Source organism: Euprymna scolopes, chromosome 16 (genome assembly GCF_053919585.1).
Source record: "Euprymna scolopes isolate OS-2025 chromosome 16, ASM5391958v1, whole genome shotgun sequence".
Classification (NCBI taxonomy): Eukaryota; Metazoa; Mollusca; class Cephalopoda; order Sepiida; family Sepiolidae; genus Euprymna; species Euprymna scolopes.
The window spans coordinates 51,841,061-51,860,699 of NC_136497.1; the positions used below are offsets into that span (position 1 = coordinate 51,841,061).

The 19,639-nt window shown below is 34.8% G+C and overlaps 1 protein-coding gene across 1 annotated transcript in view; it reads left to right on the forward strand.

Annotated features, from left to right (window-relative positions):
- The first annotated feature begins 309 nt into the window (after positions 1–309).
- LOC145296174 (glutamate receptor ionotropic, delta-2-like) overlaps positions 310–19,639 on the forward strand; it is a 74,614-nt gene continuing 55,284 nt past the window's right edge. The window contains exons 1-5 of the mRNA XM_080142383.1: positions 310–410; positions 6,305–6,369; positions 8,126–8,278; positions 10,868–11,106; positions 13,405–13,629. Coding sequence (XP_079998509.1) covers positions 310–410; positions 6,305–6,369; positions 8,126–8,278; positions 10,868–11,106; positions 13,405–13,629 — 783 coding nt within the window. The remainder of the gene's footprint in view (positions 411–6,304; positions 6,370–8,125; positions 8,279–10,867; positions 11,107–13,404; positions 13,630–19,639) is intronic.

Genomic DNA, 19,639 nt, shown 5'->3' on the forward strand with positions numbered 1-19,639 from the left:
CAAATCTCCACACTAACGTAATGTACTTGCAATAACCCTTATCCCTGAGTGGCTTCCGGCCCTTGATAAGTGGTGATCACTGTGTAAAAAAAAAAAAAAAAAAAAAAAAAGGCAACCGATTTTCTCGACCGATTCAACTCCTCAAACAAAACCCATGAATAAAAGACGGTGCTGCAAGACAAAGCCTTCGCATGTATCGATAAGCAAACTGTGATCGAAGCAAGTCGCCAATTTCAATTCATTTAGCAAACACTTGCATCGAACAATGATAGGGTGTGGCAACTTAATCGATCCCCTCTCTAATCATAAATGTCGTCCATTGTTGTTTTCATTAATTTGCTTTGGATAACAACTTCTCATCAGTTGGCTGCACTGGACAAAATTTCAGAAGGTGTAATGAAGCGCAACAGGTAAGTAAGAAAAGCCAACAATTTAATTCCCAGATTTACATTACTAATACACACACACACACATGCACACACACACACACACACATATATATATTGTTTTTAAAATATAATTATCGTAGATGACGAAACACGTGTCAGTAGATGATTATATTTTAAAAACAATATATATGCCGCCATCCCCCTCAGGAGGGGTACCAAATTGGTTAAAGGGAAAATTATTCCTAACTCGCATTTAGGTAAAAATGCACTTTCGTAAATAATTGAATTCATTCACAACGTATCGCAAAAACAAAAACGAATAACATTATAATATATGTGTGTGTGTGTGTGTGTGTGTGTGTGTGTGTGTGTGTGTGTGTGTGTGTGTGGTTGATTTATGGTATATGCAATGTCACATGTAGCATATTTTATAAATATAAGATTTTTCAAGTGTTTGCCACATCCCAAAAATGCCTTCTTTTATGTTATTAAAAACTGAAACATTTTCTGGCTTCTTTTAAATATCAAAAGCTTCTTTTTTTTTTTTTGCTCTCTGTTATAAATTCCGCAGATCAAAATCTTAAACTACATGTCAGTAAACACACACACACACACACACACACACACACACACACACACACACACACACACACATATATCTATATACAGATAGATAGGTACATGAAACATACGCACATATATATCCATACTACTATATATATATTTTTGTGTGTATTCATATTAAAAACCCTTTTCTGTCTATTTATTTAGTTATTTATTTGCTTCCTCACTGAACAAATTAGGCACAAGGCCGTTTTTTTATGTGGAGAGTGAGGGGAGGGGGACCAGTTCCCTCGAGAGGAAACTGGATAGTGACAATTGGTATGAAGGTTTTCCCCTACATTGACCAAAACTGATTGCTCAACAGCAATGGTCTTATATGTGGGGGCAACCCCACATATCAGAGATCATATGTGGGGACAACCCCACATATGATCTTTGATTGCAGTATATGCTGGAACAGATACTACACTTTGATAATAAAAAAAATCTTGGCCCAAATTCCAAGAAGAAAAAAGGCGAACCTTTTTTCTGTTTATTTAAAAGGAAAATACAACTTTGTTATATATGGGTCGTGGAATTGCAATTATCTGCAAAAGATCTAGTTAATTTGCATATTCTTTTAAACATTCATTTTAATTACTTTCCTATTAGTTTTTGCGGTTTTCTTATGGGATGATCGTCTTTAGTTAAACTATTATGTGTAATTATATTAATGCGGATATTCTACATGATTCATAGTTTGCGAAATATTTGCATAAAAAGGTTATAGTAAACACAAACCTCTTTCTATATATGTTTATGTATGCGTATATATATATATTTGTTTAAAATTGGTTTTGATTCTTGGTGGTAGCACACGAGCCATTTTTTTTTTAACTTTTACGATCATTGCTATATATTGGGTCCAATATGATATAATAGAAATGAAATCTGCATTAATCAAAATATCATATGTAAGCGTATTTTATGATCGGGCAATGCTAGGCGACCTGCTAGTATATATATATATATATATATATATATATATATATATATATATATATATATATATATATAGAGAGAGAGAGAGAGAGAGAGAGAGAGAGAGAGAGAGAGATAATATATTTCATTGACTTAGATAGACTGCGTTTTCAGATGTTTTGTTCATTCTTAGATTTTTGGATTATGAAACAATAGAATTTGATGAGCTTTCTTATGGTTTTATTATGAGGTTGTCAAATGACGTGTCTCTCTTCATAATGCTATTATTGCTGAGTATTTGAGCACGAACGTGCATACATAGTTTCTTCATTGCTAAGAATCTCTGAGTATCTTTTTTTTTTTTCTATGACTAAAGAATTTGTGTTGCATTCTTCTTAATTTGAACACGTCTGATTTCATTCCTTGATATTGACTTGCATATAACAGTTGCTTTTATGGAAATTCATGCTTTGATCTTTTCAATTTCAGACCTTATTCATGTGTAACGTTATAGTTTTTAACAGGTTTCGTTACATTTTAATGCTTGGACCCATGCATTGTATCTGAGACAGTCGGAAAGGAGCACAGAAGGAAAGAAATGCGTTGTTATTTTTTTTTTAGTTGACATAAGATGCATCTATCATGGTTCTTCCAAAATAAAGCAATACCTATTATTCTAAAAGTCTCCAAGTTCATCTCGTCTGCCATGTACTTAATAGAACCCTGCCGTCTCGACACGGGTTTAAAAGTCTCTTGCCACTATGAGTTACATGTTCATCTTATGCCAGCACCCGCTTTTTCCAGTGTTTTGCCGCCTACTTGTGTTCCTTTGTTCTATCGTCAGCGTGTGTACTTTATTTTCTCTCTTTTTTTTTCCTTCTTTTCCTTTGCTGTAACATCACTTTACACACGGACTCAGTCCCTTGCATGTGTATTATGTAGCTGCTGCTGCTACCAGCGCTAGCAGCTCTGTTATACGTCCTCCTCTTTCTATCCTGGTATGACAAGTACCGTGGGCATGTTCAGCCAGCTTCCTTAGAAGGAGGAAGTTTCTAGGGAATATCAAATTCACAATCCATCTCCAGTCGCATGTGTAGTCCATTCAGGTGATTTTAATCGCGTTAACTTTTTTCATGGAAGTACGCCATCCCTCAAATACATTGTTGTCTGATATTTACAAATTATCACTAATCTGGTACTGGCCAGGCTCAACGTTGCTTAACTTAAGTGATCTAATGAGATCGGTGTTTATTGTGATTATGATATATCCTGATTTATGTAATTGAATGAAGATATTTTTTTAATATCTGTTATGGGATAAGCTGATCTACATACTTCAGGACTTATCCAGAGACTTACACCTAAATACCATGGCAGTTATTGCCCCAGGATCATGATGTGTATTTCTGTAAGATACTTTTGTTAATACACTTTGTTAATTATGCCACTGTGTCTCGATTTTTACTAGCCTGGAATGGCACAACACAAAGGAAAGTATTTCTTGTGTAAAAAGACGAGTTCTGACTGCAAATATCTTACAAAGAGGAATAAAAAACTGGAGTTCAGTCGAGTACCTTCCAAAGAAATGATAGAGTAGAGAGGCTAGCAACGTCTCTTGTGATAAAGCGACTGTAAGGAAAATAAGAGATCACCTACTAGATTTCGAAGTCAGTTTTGTACTTTGTACAATGATTGCTCTGCAAAGATCTACCAAAAACACTCCATCCTTCAGGAATCCAATATATATACACACACATATATGATGGATAACATCGTTCTTTTGTGACATGAGTTTTGATATCAAAGGCTTGTGGCACTGCTCCTGGATTCATAGAGTATATTATGGGGTAAGCTGATGTACCTATTTTAGAAATAAATGGACTTACCCAGAGACAATAAAGACAGTTACATCTAAACTTCATGACAGCGATTAGAGGCAGTTATGGCCCCAGAATCTTGATATGTATTTCTATAACATTCTTTTGCTAATACATTATTTGTTAGTTATATCACTGTGTTTGCTATTCCGGGCCTGCGAGCCAACACTAATATTCATATAGAGCTTAGGGCTGTGGTTTTCTAATGTTTCTGACAGCATTATTGTATCATCTTCGGAATTTCTTGCTCCCTATATTCTTTGCTACTTGGAGTTGAGAAACGTCTTATACATTATGTATCTCATATGGTAGACGAGAAAAAGGAAAATTATTGAATGGTGAGTTGAACATCAAGAACTTTGAATTGTCTTTATTAACTGGTATACCCCTCCTCAAGCCCAGCCTTTCCTCATTGTGGTAGGGGATGATGGTAACATGGGAGTGTTTAAGTAAAGTTGTCCGGAATTCTGATTTCTGGCAGGGCCGCCTATGGAATCCAGGAAATATTGGCACCAGGATCTATTGTCTTCTGGTTGTGTCTGCTTCTGTGTGCAGCAAACCAAGACATGTCAGGCACGGAATCACAAATCAATGGAATGAAAGTGGCAACATTACTTCTGCACTATTCCATTGAATGTTTTGGGTCAAACCTATCTCTACTTTCCATGCAACTATTTAATCTTATTGTTCTCAGAGCATGTTAACGAATAGCTTCAACAAATGAAGATGACTTCATACAGACTTCATATTACCTGACACAGGTAAGTTATATTCATGTCACTCGAGAATATGTACTCGACACAGTCTGATAGTCTTGGCCATTTTTGCATCTGTCAGGCTGAGGTCTGGTTATTGGGTAGTCCTAAGAGGTCAACCCTTTCAGGTCATTGCCTTTTGGGTGGAGTAAGTTTATTGCTTATTGACTGAGGCGCCCCTACCTAAACGATTCTATCAATATTTGGTCTACAGACTTGAAACTTGATATATGGGGTATTCAGATCTGTAGAACAAAATGGGTTTGGTTTTTAGCTGGAAAAAAAGAGCTTCTAAGGGGTAAAAATTAAAAAAGTAGGAACTTAGCAGATGTAATTTGATGTAATGTGTATGCTTTACATATACACAAATATACATTTATATGCTTAACTGTGTTAATTTATCAAGTTTTGATATGCATGTGTCGTAGCAAATGCTGCTAGAGAGCTAAATGTCTTGGTTTTGATTCTAAATAATAGTACCAAAGTCATTTTTTTTAACTTTTGAAATCACTACTATATATTGGGTACAATATAATAATATAATAAATACGAAATGTTCATAAATTAAGATATCATATTTAAGTGTATTTTACGACCGAGAAATGTTGGGTGACCAGCTAGTATATATATATATATATATATTAGTGGCCTGACAAGGCCACAGAGGAAACAACTGAAGTTGGCCTGCAGGACATTATATATACAAATGTAAGCAAATTTGGGCATATTTTATTGGTTTGAAAATATAGTTGTTGTTTTTTTAACAATTGTCATAAAATTTTGACCATTTTCAAGAAGCCTGCAAACTTTCATGTAGTTTCGTCCCATAGAACCAAAGATTTGAGCATTTCAATATACCAGTATAGATATATCCATAGATATACCACTTTTTTTTGGCAATTTTATAAGTTCCAAATCTCATGTACATCCAGCAAATTGCACATGATGCCAATTGTGACTCTAAAGATCTGGGGCAGCTGATGAAAGACAGGGAAGACTGGAGAGAGAGAGAGAGAGAGAAAGAGAGAGAGAGAGAGAGAGAGAGAGAGAGAGAGAGAGAGAGAGTCAGAGTCACAATTGGTCCGGACAAGGTGCTCAACCAGATATGAAGATAATTCTTTTTAAGACAGTAAATATTCTTTGTCTTATCATCCTAAAATTAATCGCCAGGTAACCAATAAAAGTAATGTCACTTTTTAAAACGTATTTATTTTGAGTTGTACACCATAATTTAATTTGGGAACAATTCATTTGAAAATTAATAAATTGGGATTTTTTTTTTGCCTTAGCGACATCAAATAAATCATCAATCATCAATGTTAAATCGAATGGTCTCATTAGCATAGCATACATCCCACATAAAGTGGCTTAGCATATTTTTCTATATACGATTAAAATAAAATAAACAATCACATGAAATAAGAGATTAAAAACTTGTGGCATCGATAATGATGTAGTTTAAGTTACAGACAGATACATAATATTCATTATATATATTATATTTATATTTGGATGGGCAAACATTTTCATTGTTTTGGAAATAAATACATAGTATCCTTTTTTAATTTTTTACAGAAACTGCATTCTTTGTGCCAAATAGAAATGGTTAATACTCGATTGGTTTAAAATTATCACATGATCTGAAGTGATGATCCTTCTCCTCCTTTTTCTTTTCCTTGGCACTTCTGGTGGCCAACAATTTCACTTAACGATCGGTAATTATTCACAATTTTATATTTTGTATTTTGCTCTTTTGCAGCCAAAACAAAGCAAATTGCTACTTGTACTTGAGCTACTATTTGGGATCGGGTCTTATAGGGGAATGTGGGGAGTTGAGCAGCGAGATGTCTGTTCACATTATATTTAAACTTCTACACGTCAGTACAGTCAGGGGAGCAGGAAACAGTGAAGGAACTCCAAAATCTAGCAGTCTGAGGGAAGAAGCTATTAAAGTAGAAGGCTTTCCGGCATTTAGAGACCTCAACACTGAATGGGTGGGATTTTGCTGCTTGTCAAGTTGGTCGAGAGTATGTATTTCGAGGGGCGGACACAAGTGCTATGAGTTCATTGGAGCACATTTCATTAAAGTATGTTTTAAACAGGCACAGGGATGCAACATTGCAGAAATAGAACTAAGGTTGGAGCTTGGCTTATAGTGCTAAACCTATTAAATTAGAGACACTTTTGGGACCCTGTTCAAGAATGAGAGACTAACGGTAGATGCACCAACCCATATATGCATGGGTGAATGGTGGCTTTGTAGAAGTGTAGCATGTTCTCAGGTGTAAGTAATTTTCTAGCACAGTAGAGGGAGCCCACTTTCTTTGCATCAGTCTTACCAATGTTAATCTCCATTTTAGCTCCATTAGCTCTCAAAAAAAAAAAAAAAAAAAAAAAAAAACAAGCCCATCCCCCTTCCTGTGGCTAACACTTGATTTCTTTATGAGATACATAGGTATAAGTTTCTCCTCTACTTCTCAAGTGTCTTGGGTTGATAAAAAAGTAAATAATATTAATTTTCCTCTTCCTAACTGATCATTTAACTATGTTATATTTTATCTTTCTTTTGGTCTTTTCTTGTTTTTGCCGAATTCCAGAACACAAATTCCTCTGGACTAGTGGAGTATCCAGCTGAGTGCTATTAGATGAGATAGCATCACTTGGAAAAGGTGCACCATTTCTCATATGAGCCACTGTGTATCCATGCTGAAAAGGATCTTATTTGAGCTTCTTTGTTATTTTTAATATTTGGTTATGGTTTACTTGTACTTTAAAATATCCTCATATCAAAGTATCCTGATGTTTTATCGTGAGATGTGTTGGATCAATATAACATAAAATATCTCGCGAGAAATTAAAGTTTAGGACTACGGAAAAAGGGAGGCGACTTTGCCCAAAGAAGCAAAGAGTTACTCCCCTTTGCATTATAAATTTGTTCCATCCCAACACCTAAGAAACCCCCTGTACAGAAATATTTCTTTTTCTTTATAGATATTTAAATCTGTAAAGCCTGATGAAACTATTGGATCGTTAATTTGATTCCACTAGTGGAAACATATGTAGCTAAACAGATTAAAAACAATAATATATATATATATATATATATATATATATATATATATATATATATATATATATATATATATACTTCAGAATAATTTTACTTAACAATCAGTTGGTATGGAAACCTGTGATTATAAGATTTACAAAATATTACAGGCAGTAATATTCTATAAGTATTATCCCATCTAAATAAGAATTGCTCAATATACAAGATAGTGTGTGTGTGTGGGGGGATGGCAGCTACAAGTAGAATGAGTAGAAGTTTTTAGTAAATAATTTCTATTTCATTCTTAGTATTGCTTGTAGTAAGGATTGAACCTTCAATCCCCAAAAGACTGTCACTTAGAACTAATTATTAGAGCATTGTATCTAAATAAAATCAGAGGTCAAACGTTGTGAAAATGAACATCCAAGTAATGCAAACATAAATATAACATTATATAATATCTAACAGGTACTACACTTTGCTCCTGGCCAGAAGAGCAAGAAATATATGCAATGTCTTTCTTTCTTACAGGGCTGTTGATTGAAGCGCCCTCTTGTGGTGAAAAAGAAGTGGCTGAAAGGGCAGCACATTTAGCCTATCTGCTACATGCGTGTGACTTTCGGGCAATCACAATTGAAACGTATGTCATAGACAAACAACAACCAGTTTATCTGGATTCCCAAAGTGAGTATCCATTCAATTACAACAATTATTACTGCGAATATCAACGCGGATAATGTCACTCATCAGTAATTGTTATCAAAATTGCAACAGTTTCCCATCATAAGTTTATAAGAGTAGCGGTGTTGAATATATGTGAAGTATTATGTCGGGAATGGTTACTGTTGTGATATAGAGCTTATTTAAAGTAGTTGGAGTGTTCTTTAACCCTATTAGTATGTCCATGTCGTCGGCAGAATCAGCTGGTCGAATTTCTGTAGTCACAGTGACGAGATGAAAGCCGGAGGTCTAATCTTCTCTTTTCTTTGTCGTTGTGGACGTTTCTTCTTCTTCTTCTTCTTCTTCTTCTTCTTCTTCTTCTTCTTCTTCTTCTTCTTCTTCTTCTTAACAACATCTTTCAGGTTATTATATTATTAATAAAGAAACATCATAAATAGATTTTTATTCTTTCTTTATATCATACATTTAAATAGGCATAAAACAACTAATTCCCTTCATCATAGGGTAAGGAGGTAGCTTTCAAAATTTAACTGCTCTCTCTTTCTCTCCCTTCTACTCTCCCTCTTTCTTTCTTTCTTTCTCTCTTTCTCTTTTTTTTTCTCTGTCATCGAAGTTAAACAACGTCGAGCCTGGTTAGTACCAGATGGGTGACTATTTGGGAATTCTAGGCTCTGTATGTGCTCTCTGCTTATCTCGGCATTTGTTTCCAGTCGTTCTGAACAAACACTCCATTTGCCACTGGTATTTAACGATATCAACTCAGGAGAGGTGTAGTTGAGATTGTGCACCTCCTGCCAGAAAAAAATTTCACGCGCAGGCACCCCTACAGTGGGTATCCGTAGTCTGTCAATGACTGCAGGAGCCTATTCCTTATATATATATATATATATATATATATATATATATATATATATATATAGTGTAACACAAAAGTGAGTACATCCCTCACATTACTTCAAATATTTAAGTATATCTCTTCATGGGACAACACTGAAAAAATGATTTTTTGACACAATGAAAAGTAGTCTGTCTGCAGTATATATAACAGTTATAACTCAAATAATGTAACTCAAAATATAGCCATTAAAAGCTAATCCTTGGCAACAAAAGTAAGTACACTCTTTACGAAAAGTTGTTAATATTAACATACAACATGTTAACTTTCAATATTTGGTGTGGCCAACATCATTATCCAAAACTACCTTTACTCTCCTGGGCATGGAGTGTACCAGAGCTTCATATATAGCCACTGAAAGGCTTCCCCACTCTTCAATTATGACGACTGGGTCGCAGAGCAGTGTTCTAGCATGACAATGACCGAAAACACACATTCAAGACAACCACAGCTTTATTGAAGAAGCTGAGGGTAAAGTTGATGGATTGGCCAAGCATGTCTTCAGACTTGAACCCAATAGAAAATCTTTGAGGTATCTTCAAGCAGAAGGTAGAGGTGTGTAAAGTCTCAAATATCCGCCAGCTCCATGACGTATATATGTATATACATATATATCCATATACAGCATATATATATATCGTACCGGCGGTTGGGTTTCGATCCTGGCTTGAGATAGTTGCCTGTCTAGCCGCACTGATGAGCTATGATATAGCGGAACAGTACTGCATGTGAATGATTATATATATATATATATATATATATATATATATATATATATATATATATATATATGTATATGTGTGTGTATGTGTGCGTGTGTATATATATGTATGTATATTTATATATGTGTGTGTATATATGTGTGTGTGTGTGTGTGTGTGTGTATATATATATATAATTTCCTTTTTTTAATGTGAGATATATAATTATTCCCACATCAAATAACGCTATAGCTCATACAAACTATGAAAGTCACAGATCGAATGTTAAAGACTCAAGTTGAATTTCGCTCTCCTTTGGGCTCATCTGTTGAACATCTTCACATTTAGAATTTGAAACTTGAGTCACTTGCATATGAGGCGAGCACCCTGCTCCCTGAGCCACCATGCCACATTCAAGTCTATTAACTAGCACAGATCAAGCAAACCGTGGAATATAACTATTTCTTCTCAACAAGGACTGTAATCTGGTATCACCCAACCACTAAGAACCCAGGTTGATGTCTCATGTGGTTTGTGTGAGTTGCGGCCTTGTTTGATTGTTGTAATAATTATGTATATATATATATTTTTATAAAGTTGTAGAATTTTAAGTCTTAGGCCGGAAGTGTTTCCTATTGTGATAAGTAGCTGATCGAATTTCTGTAGTCACAATGGTGAATGACATTCAAAGTTCTTATCTTCTCTTCCACCACCTTCCCCCCCACCTTTGCATAAAATAAAAATAAATATAGTCCACATTACCCACCTTTGCACTTAGCATCTGTGTTCGAAAATTCACAATGATCATATAATTAGAGATGCTTTAAACTAGTTTTTATGTTTTAAAATAAATGGTCTAGTGAATACAGTCAGAAGAGAAAAAGTAAGGAAAAATTATAATCAGTTTCTTTTTTCATATACACATTAAACTTCTTATGAATAGAGAAAAACAAAAATTAAAATTGGCCTAAATTTGTCTGTCTGTTTTGCTTTCAGTCCGTGACTTCTTGTCGAAAGCCATGACAGGATTTGTGTCGCGTGTCTCCTGTGAAACGTTGGCCTTGCTTAACACTCAACCCATTGCTTGTGGAATGTTACATTTGGCCATCATCTCACCGAAATGTACGGAAGCCGATTTTGAGATGAAAAATTGCAATATTCTCAGTCTTCGAGAAAGAGGACATTATATTCTGGATGCCATTATCGATATTGTGAAACATTTAGCGTGGTCACAGGTCTGATTATTATTATCATTATTATTGTTGTTGTTGTTGTTGTTCTCCTTCTTCTTCTTCTTCTTCTTCTTCTTCTTCTTCTTCTTATTATTATTATTATTATTATTATTATTATTATTATTATTATTATTATTATTATTATTATTATTATTCAGTATTCGATGTTGCGTGTTCTATGAACTTTTTTTCTTGGACATTATATTTTCATTCATTTTTTTTTTCTATCTAAGCAAAGAATTTCTAATTTTTCTGAAGAATATATGCACAAAAAAAGAGATGATATTGACATAATAATAACCGTTTGCTTCTTCATGACGAAACGGATCTGTAAAAAATGCACCAAAATTTTAACATGCTGGTGGAGCTGTTTTGCATGAAAAATAAATATTTTGATCTTGGAATGTAACTATACTGTTATTCTTCTATATTTTTAATGCGTTATTGAATTAAAAATGTCTTTGACATATGTAGCAGCGTTGATCAAGGCTTGTTAAGATGTTGACTTTAGTTGTCTTAGCAAAAATATTAAGATCCCAGCTGACACTTTGTTATTAAAATGTTCAAAACAGAGGAAGAAAAGAAAAAACTGAATGTTGAATGAAAGAATAAAACATTGTTTACCGAACATTATATATATATATATATATATATATATATATATATATATATATATATATATATATATATATATATATATATATATATATATATATATATATATATATATATATATATACGACACAATCACGTTGACACACTGGTTCTAGCCAGATTGCCGAACTTAAGCAACGTTGAGCCTGGCCATACCAAATGGGTGATGCCATCGGTCAGTTAATGTTATAGTATTGGGATACACGTCAATTCTATACATATTTCATGTAAACTGTTCAAGATACGATAAATGATCGATATGTAACAAAAACTACTACTACTACTACTACTACTACTACTACTACTACTACTACTACTACTAGGTACAGTACCTGAGTATTTAAAAAATAAAAATCTATCCATACATAGAATACCAACTTTATTTATGTAGCGATAGAAGAATCAAAAGTAAAATTATGAAGAAAAGAGTCAAGAAGATTTCAAAAGGTCTAGACAAAGAAAGTGTTGCTTTTGTCTGCATGTGTGTGAACTTGTGAGTTCATTAAACTGCGTCTAAGCTGTTGTTATGTTTAGTAGTTCATGATTGTGACTTAAGTTGTTTGCTGAGATGCCAGTAGCCAAGGGGCTACGGCCAGAGTTCGTTTACCTGCAAGAAGTCTTTATAGTAATGTTAGAGCAAGTTGTGTCTTTCACTCTCCACTGACAACACCGTTTGGGTTCTTGATTATATTGTCAATATGAATAGGTACTCATCTTCCTCAGCGAGCTATTTCTGATTGGTTGAAGTTTGGTATTGGTAACCAATCAAAAGTGAGTACTTTGATAGAATCGGCCGATCAGTATTAAGTATTTCAACCAAATAAACATAATATATTTTACAAAGATCGTTTCTCTGGCACTGTTATCGTCATTCTGATTACTGCTGGGATAGGATTTCCACAGACATATGAAGAGGAATAGTCTAAAAACCAACATATTCAAAAGACATTTCCTATTTATTCTGCAGGAACTATTAACTCCTGATAGAATTAATTATTATAACTGTTAATCGAAAGCTTTTACTTATTTAATTTAGAAATATTTTTTTTAAAACACAAAACACATACATTGTTGTATTATTTGGATTCTTCCTATTTCTGTGCTAATCTTAAGTGTTATATGTACAACGTTTCGGCCGATGTAACCACCAACTCTTCCAGTATATCTTGACAAACTTGTAAATCTTCCTGCTGAACTCGGCAAGTCTGTACAGGATTTCGAATGGAACCATTTATTTAATCAGTTTTAAGTGACAATCTTCTGGAGGTTGAAAGTTCAATCCTCAGTGTGGGATGATAAAAAAATATCATTGCAAATTACTTGAGGCTTCTATTTGGTCACGACTGATTGAATGAGGGCATACTACCTTCACGGATTAAATAAAGGTTCTGTTGGAAATTCTATGCAGATTCCCGAGTTCAAAAGAAAGATTCCCGAGTTCGAAAAGATATATCTGAAAAAGGTTAGAGGTTACATCAGCTGAAACGTTGTGCGAATAACACTCAAGGAGATGAGAACAGTAGTCTGAATAATTCAAATAATATAAATCATTAATCCTCATCTAAAAAAATTCATTTACATTATTTTTAGACTTTGATGATTTCATCCTATGATCTGAAATGTCTGTTTATGTTTTTATCCAATCAGGTTGTCCTATTTGTCGATGACGAGACAACGGAAACGGGAACACAGACCCTGTTTCGAATGTTATCAGCAAACTTCATCAGAGTAAAACCTTACAGACTCCGAGACGATATAAACAAAACGATGTTGGCGTTTAAGAAATACATAAGTTCATTACCATCCAACAAAATTCCGGTGAATTACTTGCTTTTGCTAAAATCTGATTTGGCCTTATTCGTTCTGGAAAGGGTAAGTACTCTTAGTTAATATTCATACAGGTATGTGTGTGCGTTACAGAAAATCAGAAAAATATTCATACCGCCAGTTTCAAATTCTAGACATATAGAAGTGTGTGTGTCTGTCTACATTTCCCTATGCAATAAATCTGTTAATTTTTAGTCTACAGACTCGAAATTTGATATACAGGGTACTGAGATTTGGAAAAATCGATGTGATCGGTTTTTGGCCAGAAATTTGGCGATTAAGGGGTCAAAGGTCAACGATTTGATCTTTGAGAACTCTACCAAACTCCTCCGACAATTTTGGGTCTAAACACTTGAAATTTTAGATATAGGTTCCTTGGACATGGATCTAACTTAATAACTTGATTTGAGCTCAAGACAATAAATTTTAAGGGGTCATAATAGGGGTCAAAATTAGAAAAAAATTGACCTCTGTGGTCTCTTCCAAATTACTCAGACAATTTCTGGTCTAAATATTTGAAATTTTACATAAAGGGTATTCAGAGATAGGGCAAGCTTTTTCATCAGTTTGGGTCGAAAAGTTTTAGTTACCAATATATAAATGTATGTATGTATGTCTGTTTGCATGTCTGCCTTAAACTTTCAATAGAGGCAACGGATTTTACCAAGATCAGTATCGTTTTAAAGTTCGACCTTTCATAGGACAAATATTGAACAATTGGCTAAAAATATTAATATCTTTCCCTTCAACTAGGCGCTTTTCTACGGGGGGGTGGGGGGTCGCTTTTTCACCGATATTTTTGAAAGTTATCCTCTCCTTTAGATTGTCTAGCCTTAATTTAAAAAAATGTCACTTCCAGTTTGGCGGTGGTCGTAACAGCATAAACGTTAGGTTTTACCCCGTTCTTTTCCTCCTTTGGGGTACAGGTTTGAGCCTGCCTTCCTACTACCATTTTTTTTTTTTTTTGCTCAACATACACATCCAAACACCCGGACAATGCCGGGCTGAAATGCTAGTATATCTATAAAAGTGAACGTGGCTGTATGTGTGTGTGTGTGTGTGTGTGTGTGTGTGTGTGTGTGTTACTGTGCACATTTCCCTATGCAATAACTCTGTCAATTTTTAGTCTACAGACTCGAAATTTGATATACAGGGTACTAAGATTTGGGAAAATCTACGTGATCGGTTTTTGGCCAGAAATGTTTGGCTGTTAAGGGGTCAAAGGTCAACGATTTGATCTTTGAGAACTCTATCAAACTCCTCCGAAAATTTTGGGTCTAAACACTTGACATTTTAGATATTGGTTCCTTGGACATTGATCTAACTTAATAACTTGGTTTGAGCCCAGAACAATAAATATTAAGGGGTCATAATACGGGTCAAAGTTAAAAAAAAATTCACCGTTTTTTTTATTTATTTTTTTTTTTTTTGCTCAGCATACACCTCCAAACAGCCGGGCAACGCCGGGCTGAAATACTAGTATATCTATAAAAGTGTGTGTGTGTGTGTGTGTGTGTGTGTGTGTGTGTGTGTGTGTGTGTGCGTGTGCGTGCGCCTGTGTACATTTCCCTACACAATAACTCTGTCAACTTTTAGTCTACAGACTCGAATTTGATATACAGTGTACTGAGATTTGGGGGAATCGATGTGATCAGTTTTTGGCTAGAAAAAAATTTGAAATTTTAGATATAGGTTCCTTGGACATGGATCTAACTTAATAACTCGATTTGAACCCAAAGCAATAAATTTTAAGGGGTCATAATAGGGGGCAAAGTTAAAAAAAAATTGACCGCTATTTTTTTTTTTTTTTTTTTGCTCAACATACACCTCCAAATAACCGGGCTCGCTGGGCACCCATGCTAATATATATATATATATATATATATATATATATATATATATATATATATATATATATATATGTGTGTGTGTGTGTGTGTGATTGTGTATGTCTGTCTGTCTGCCTGTGTACGGAACGATCTCTACCAAACTACTCTGACAATTTTTGGTCTACATACTTAAAACTTGATATATAGGGAATTTGGACCTGTGGAACAAATTCGATTTGTTATTTAATTAATTGGAATTCTTACTGAGATGAGTAATTTGTATTATTTATCTATTTATTTATTGTGGACTATTATCCTCATCTAGTTGTTTTTTCATGACGTTTCGGCCAACTATTCCTTTGACCTCCTATCCCGCAACGGGATAGGTACTCAAAATCTACTAATTGAATATCGAACCCTGTTTAATATTTTATTTAATTAATTGGAATTCGTTTTGAGATAAGTAATTTGTATTATTTATTCATTTATTTATTGTGGACTATTATCTTCATCTTTTAGTTGTTGTTTCACAATGTTTCGGACTATTATTCTTCTGGCCTTTGTCACTTGGATTTATAAGACAAAAAAATCCAAACTTGATCGCATTCTTGGGGCCTGTGGCACAGTGGATAGAGACGTTGAATCTCTACGGTTCCAGGTAAACATTGTCTGAAGATAGCGGTTTCAATCCTACCTAGAGGCTTAGTTGGCAAAAACATGCTGAGACAACAACTATGGAAGGCAGTAATTGCTGAGGATGAAGTTAGGAGATTCTGCATTCCTATCCCTTTGCAGTTAATAACCTGATGAAAGCCAGAGGAGTAGTTGGCCGAAACGTTGTGAAACAGCTAGAAGATGAGGATAATATCCCGCAATGAATAAATGGATTCGATTTGGTTTTTAGCCAGTAAAAATAACTACTAAGGGGGTCAAAATTGAAAAAAAATTGGAACTTGGTAGGCATAAGTCAGCTCAAAATGCTTCTCTACACATACACAAATATACATTTATGCATTAAAGTTTGTTAATTTTTTTAGAATTTTGATATCCATTTGTTGTTAGCTCAAATGGTATTAAATAATACTGGAGTGCCAATTTTTTTGGTTTTGATTCTATCAGATAGCACCCACACCATTTTTTAAACTTCTGAAATCACTAGTGTATATTGGGTACAATGTAATAATCAAAAAAGTATTGGTTCTATAATAATAAATATGAAATGTCTGTTCACATTACATTTAAACTTCTACATGTCAGTGCAGTGAGGGGAGCAGGAAACAGGGAGGGAATTCTAAAGTCTAGCAGTGTCAGGGAAGAAATTATTAGGGTAGAAGGCTTCCAACATCTAGGGACCTCAACAGTGAAGAGGTTGGAATTTGATCAATAGTGCAGTACCTATAAGATTTTAGACTATTTTTGGACCCCAAGAGGGAGGGACTAGTTGTGGATGCACCAGCCCAGATGTGGCAACAATTATTCATGCATTAGCAAATTGTAGCTTTGTGGAGCAAGCTTTTGATCTTGTTACATCAACAGATTCAATTTCCAAACATGGTAATTTTTAATTGTTCTTCATTAAGTCTGCTTTGTCCTCACTATGGTTGTCTTCCACTCATCTTTTGCCACTAGCTTGACATGTATCTCAACATGAAAAAACTGCAGAAAAAGTGCTCCTGGGGTCGGTCCTCAGAGATCAAGTGACGAGCTTAAATGCCCCATATTATTGTGATACTATCGTAGAGCTTGGGGAATGTGTCTTGGTGTGCCTGTGCATTCCCCTTAATGAAGGAGTAATATGCAGTCATACAGATGGTGTCATTAGTTCTATCCAGAGAATTAATTATCTAGGCTTATCAAGGATATTGTAGAGAATGCAAAAAAAAAAAATGCTATATAAAATAATATGACTTTTTATTTATTCATTTCAGCTTCCGAAAAATATAAAAATCATGAATTAGCGAGTTGATTTCACACATAACCCGTGTGAGGAAAAATCAGCAACTGCTATTTGCTTCTCAGGTGGCAGCGAAAACAAGAGAGAGGGAGAGAGAAACGTTCAAAAAAAAAGAAAGAGAGGAACAGGAATACATAATCAGAACAAACAAAATAAGAGAAAGAACAAGGATGGAATACTCCTGCCATATCTGGGCAGGAGCTGCTAAAAACAGCCTATCCTGCCTTGACAGAGTACAAAATAGACTTTGTGGCTTAGTGGGGGATGCCCTTTTCTCTACCCTGCAACCTCTCTCCCACAGAAGAGACGTTGCGAGCCTATCCTTGTTATCGTTATTTCCATGGCAGGTGCTCGTCTGAACTCCAATCTCTGGTCCCCTCTCGCAAATCTTTCACGAAAAACACCCGTGAAAAATTTCCCCCACTCTATATCTGTGCCTAAATCAAAACGCGGATTCCATGAACAAAGCTTCTTTCTTAGAACTGCACGCCTGTGGAACTCTGTTCCGTCTGCCTGCTTCCCTCCGGACTACCACTTGGATGTCTTCAAGTCCAATGTTAACAAATTCCTAATGAACCGCTCCCTTAATTAAACACTTCATCAAATCTCCACACTAACGTAATGTACTTGCAATAACCCTTATCCCTGAGTGGCTTCCAGGCCTTGATAAGTGGTGATCACTGTGTAAAAAAAAAAAAAAAATCACGGATTGCAATCTATCAACGTCCCTTTCGTTAATCAATAGTTAATTTGAGCCATGATCTTTCTTATGTACCTATCAAACTCATTTGTTTTTACATAATTCCCATAGCATTTGTTTGTTCAAACAAAGCTTTGAAGTGGGTTGACGTCACACTGTTGTTAATGCAATAACAATGCACAAATTACTTGCCTCCTCCCCGAAAGCAAAGTCAAACACAAAGTTGACCTTTAATGTGAGGAAACCCAGCTCCTAATAATACTTGTGCCACATTATGCTCAAGATTCTTTCAGAGAAGGACGCTGACCTCTTGGGATTGCAGCTTCTGACCATAATAAGTAAGCGAGTATCATGGTGCACTAACTTTGTTAATATTTCACTGATGGATAACTCAAGATAAGAAAACAAATATCAGTTAGTTTTACTTAGATCATTCAGACTACTGTTCTCATCTTTAGTGTTATTTTCTGTGGAACTCCAGAATCTGTACAGAATTCCGAATGGAACCTTTATTTAATCCACGGGAGTAGCATGCTCTTGTTCCATCAGTAATGACTAGGTAGAAGTCTTAAGTAATTTGCAATTGTATTCTGAATATTATCCCGACTGAGAATTCAATCTTCAGTCTCCAGAAAAGTGTCACTCGGTACTTTATCTGTTATACCACGGTCCTTGCAGACAATTCTAGTATGAATTTTGGGAACCTTCAACCTCTATTCTTGTATTTAGAAGTACAGAACACTACTTATTACTACATATATATATTTATTTATTTCCACAGTCAAACAATGTCGAAGCTCACACGAGCCATGGATCATGTGAGCTGCGATGTTGTTAACCTGTTGAATGACATCGTCCTAGTGAGTGTAAAAATCCTACTTGTCAGATGTCAAGTTGGGTTTTCAGTGGTTGGATGATTACCCCCCCCCCTCTCCTTGTTTGAGATGAAGTAGGTACATTCTATAGTAGGATTTCGCAGCAGTTTGCTTGACCTGTTTTAACATAGACTTTCTTGTGTGTGGCAGAGTTCTTACCTCGCATGCAAGAGATTTGTGTCTTGAATTCCGAGTTCGGATGTGTTCAACTGATGAGCCCAAATGAGGACGAAACTCGAGTCGTGGACTTCTGGTTTGTTAGCTATCATAGCTTGTGTGAGCTGCGACGTTATTTGATTGGAAATAATTATATTATCTCTCACAGTCTGTAGATTATATATATATATATATGTATATATATATGTATATATATATATATATATATATATAAATATATATATATATATATATATATATATATATATATATTTATATATATATATATATTTAAAAGAGTGTAGCCATCAACAATTGTGGGTTTTTTTTTAAAGGTTTTCATCATATTTTTATTTTAAAATATTTTTATAACGCGTTTCGAGCTTAGGGCGTGCTCTCTTCAGATGTTTTCGTAAGAAGTTTTTCTTTAAAATAGGAGTTTGTACAGTTACCTCCGCTGATATTAAATATGTTTTTCAGAGTGATGATGCGTGTGTTCAGACATTCTGGCTCCAACTGTAAGTGTTCAAATGGAAAAAAG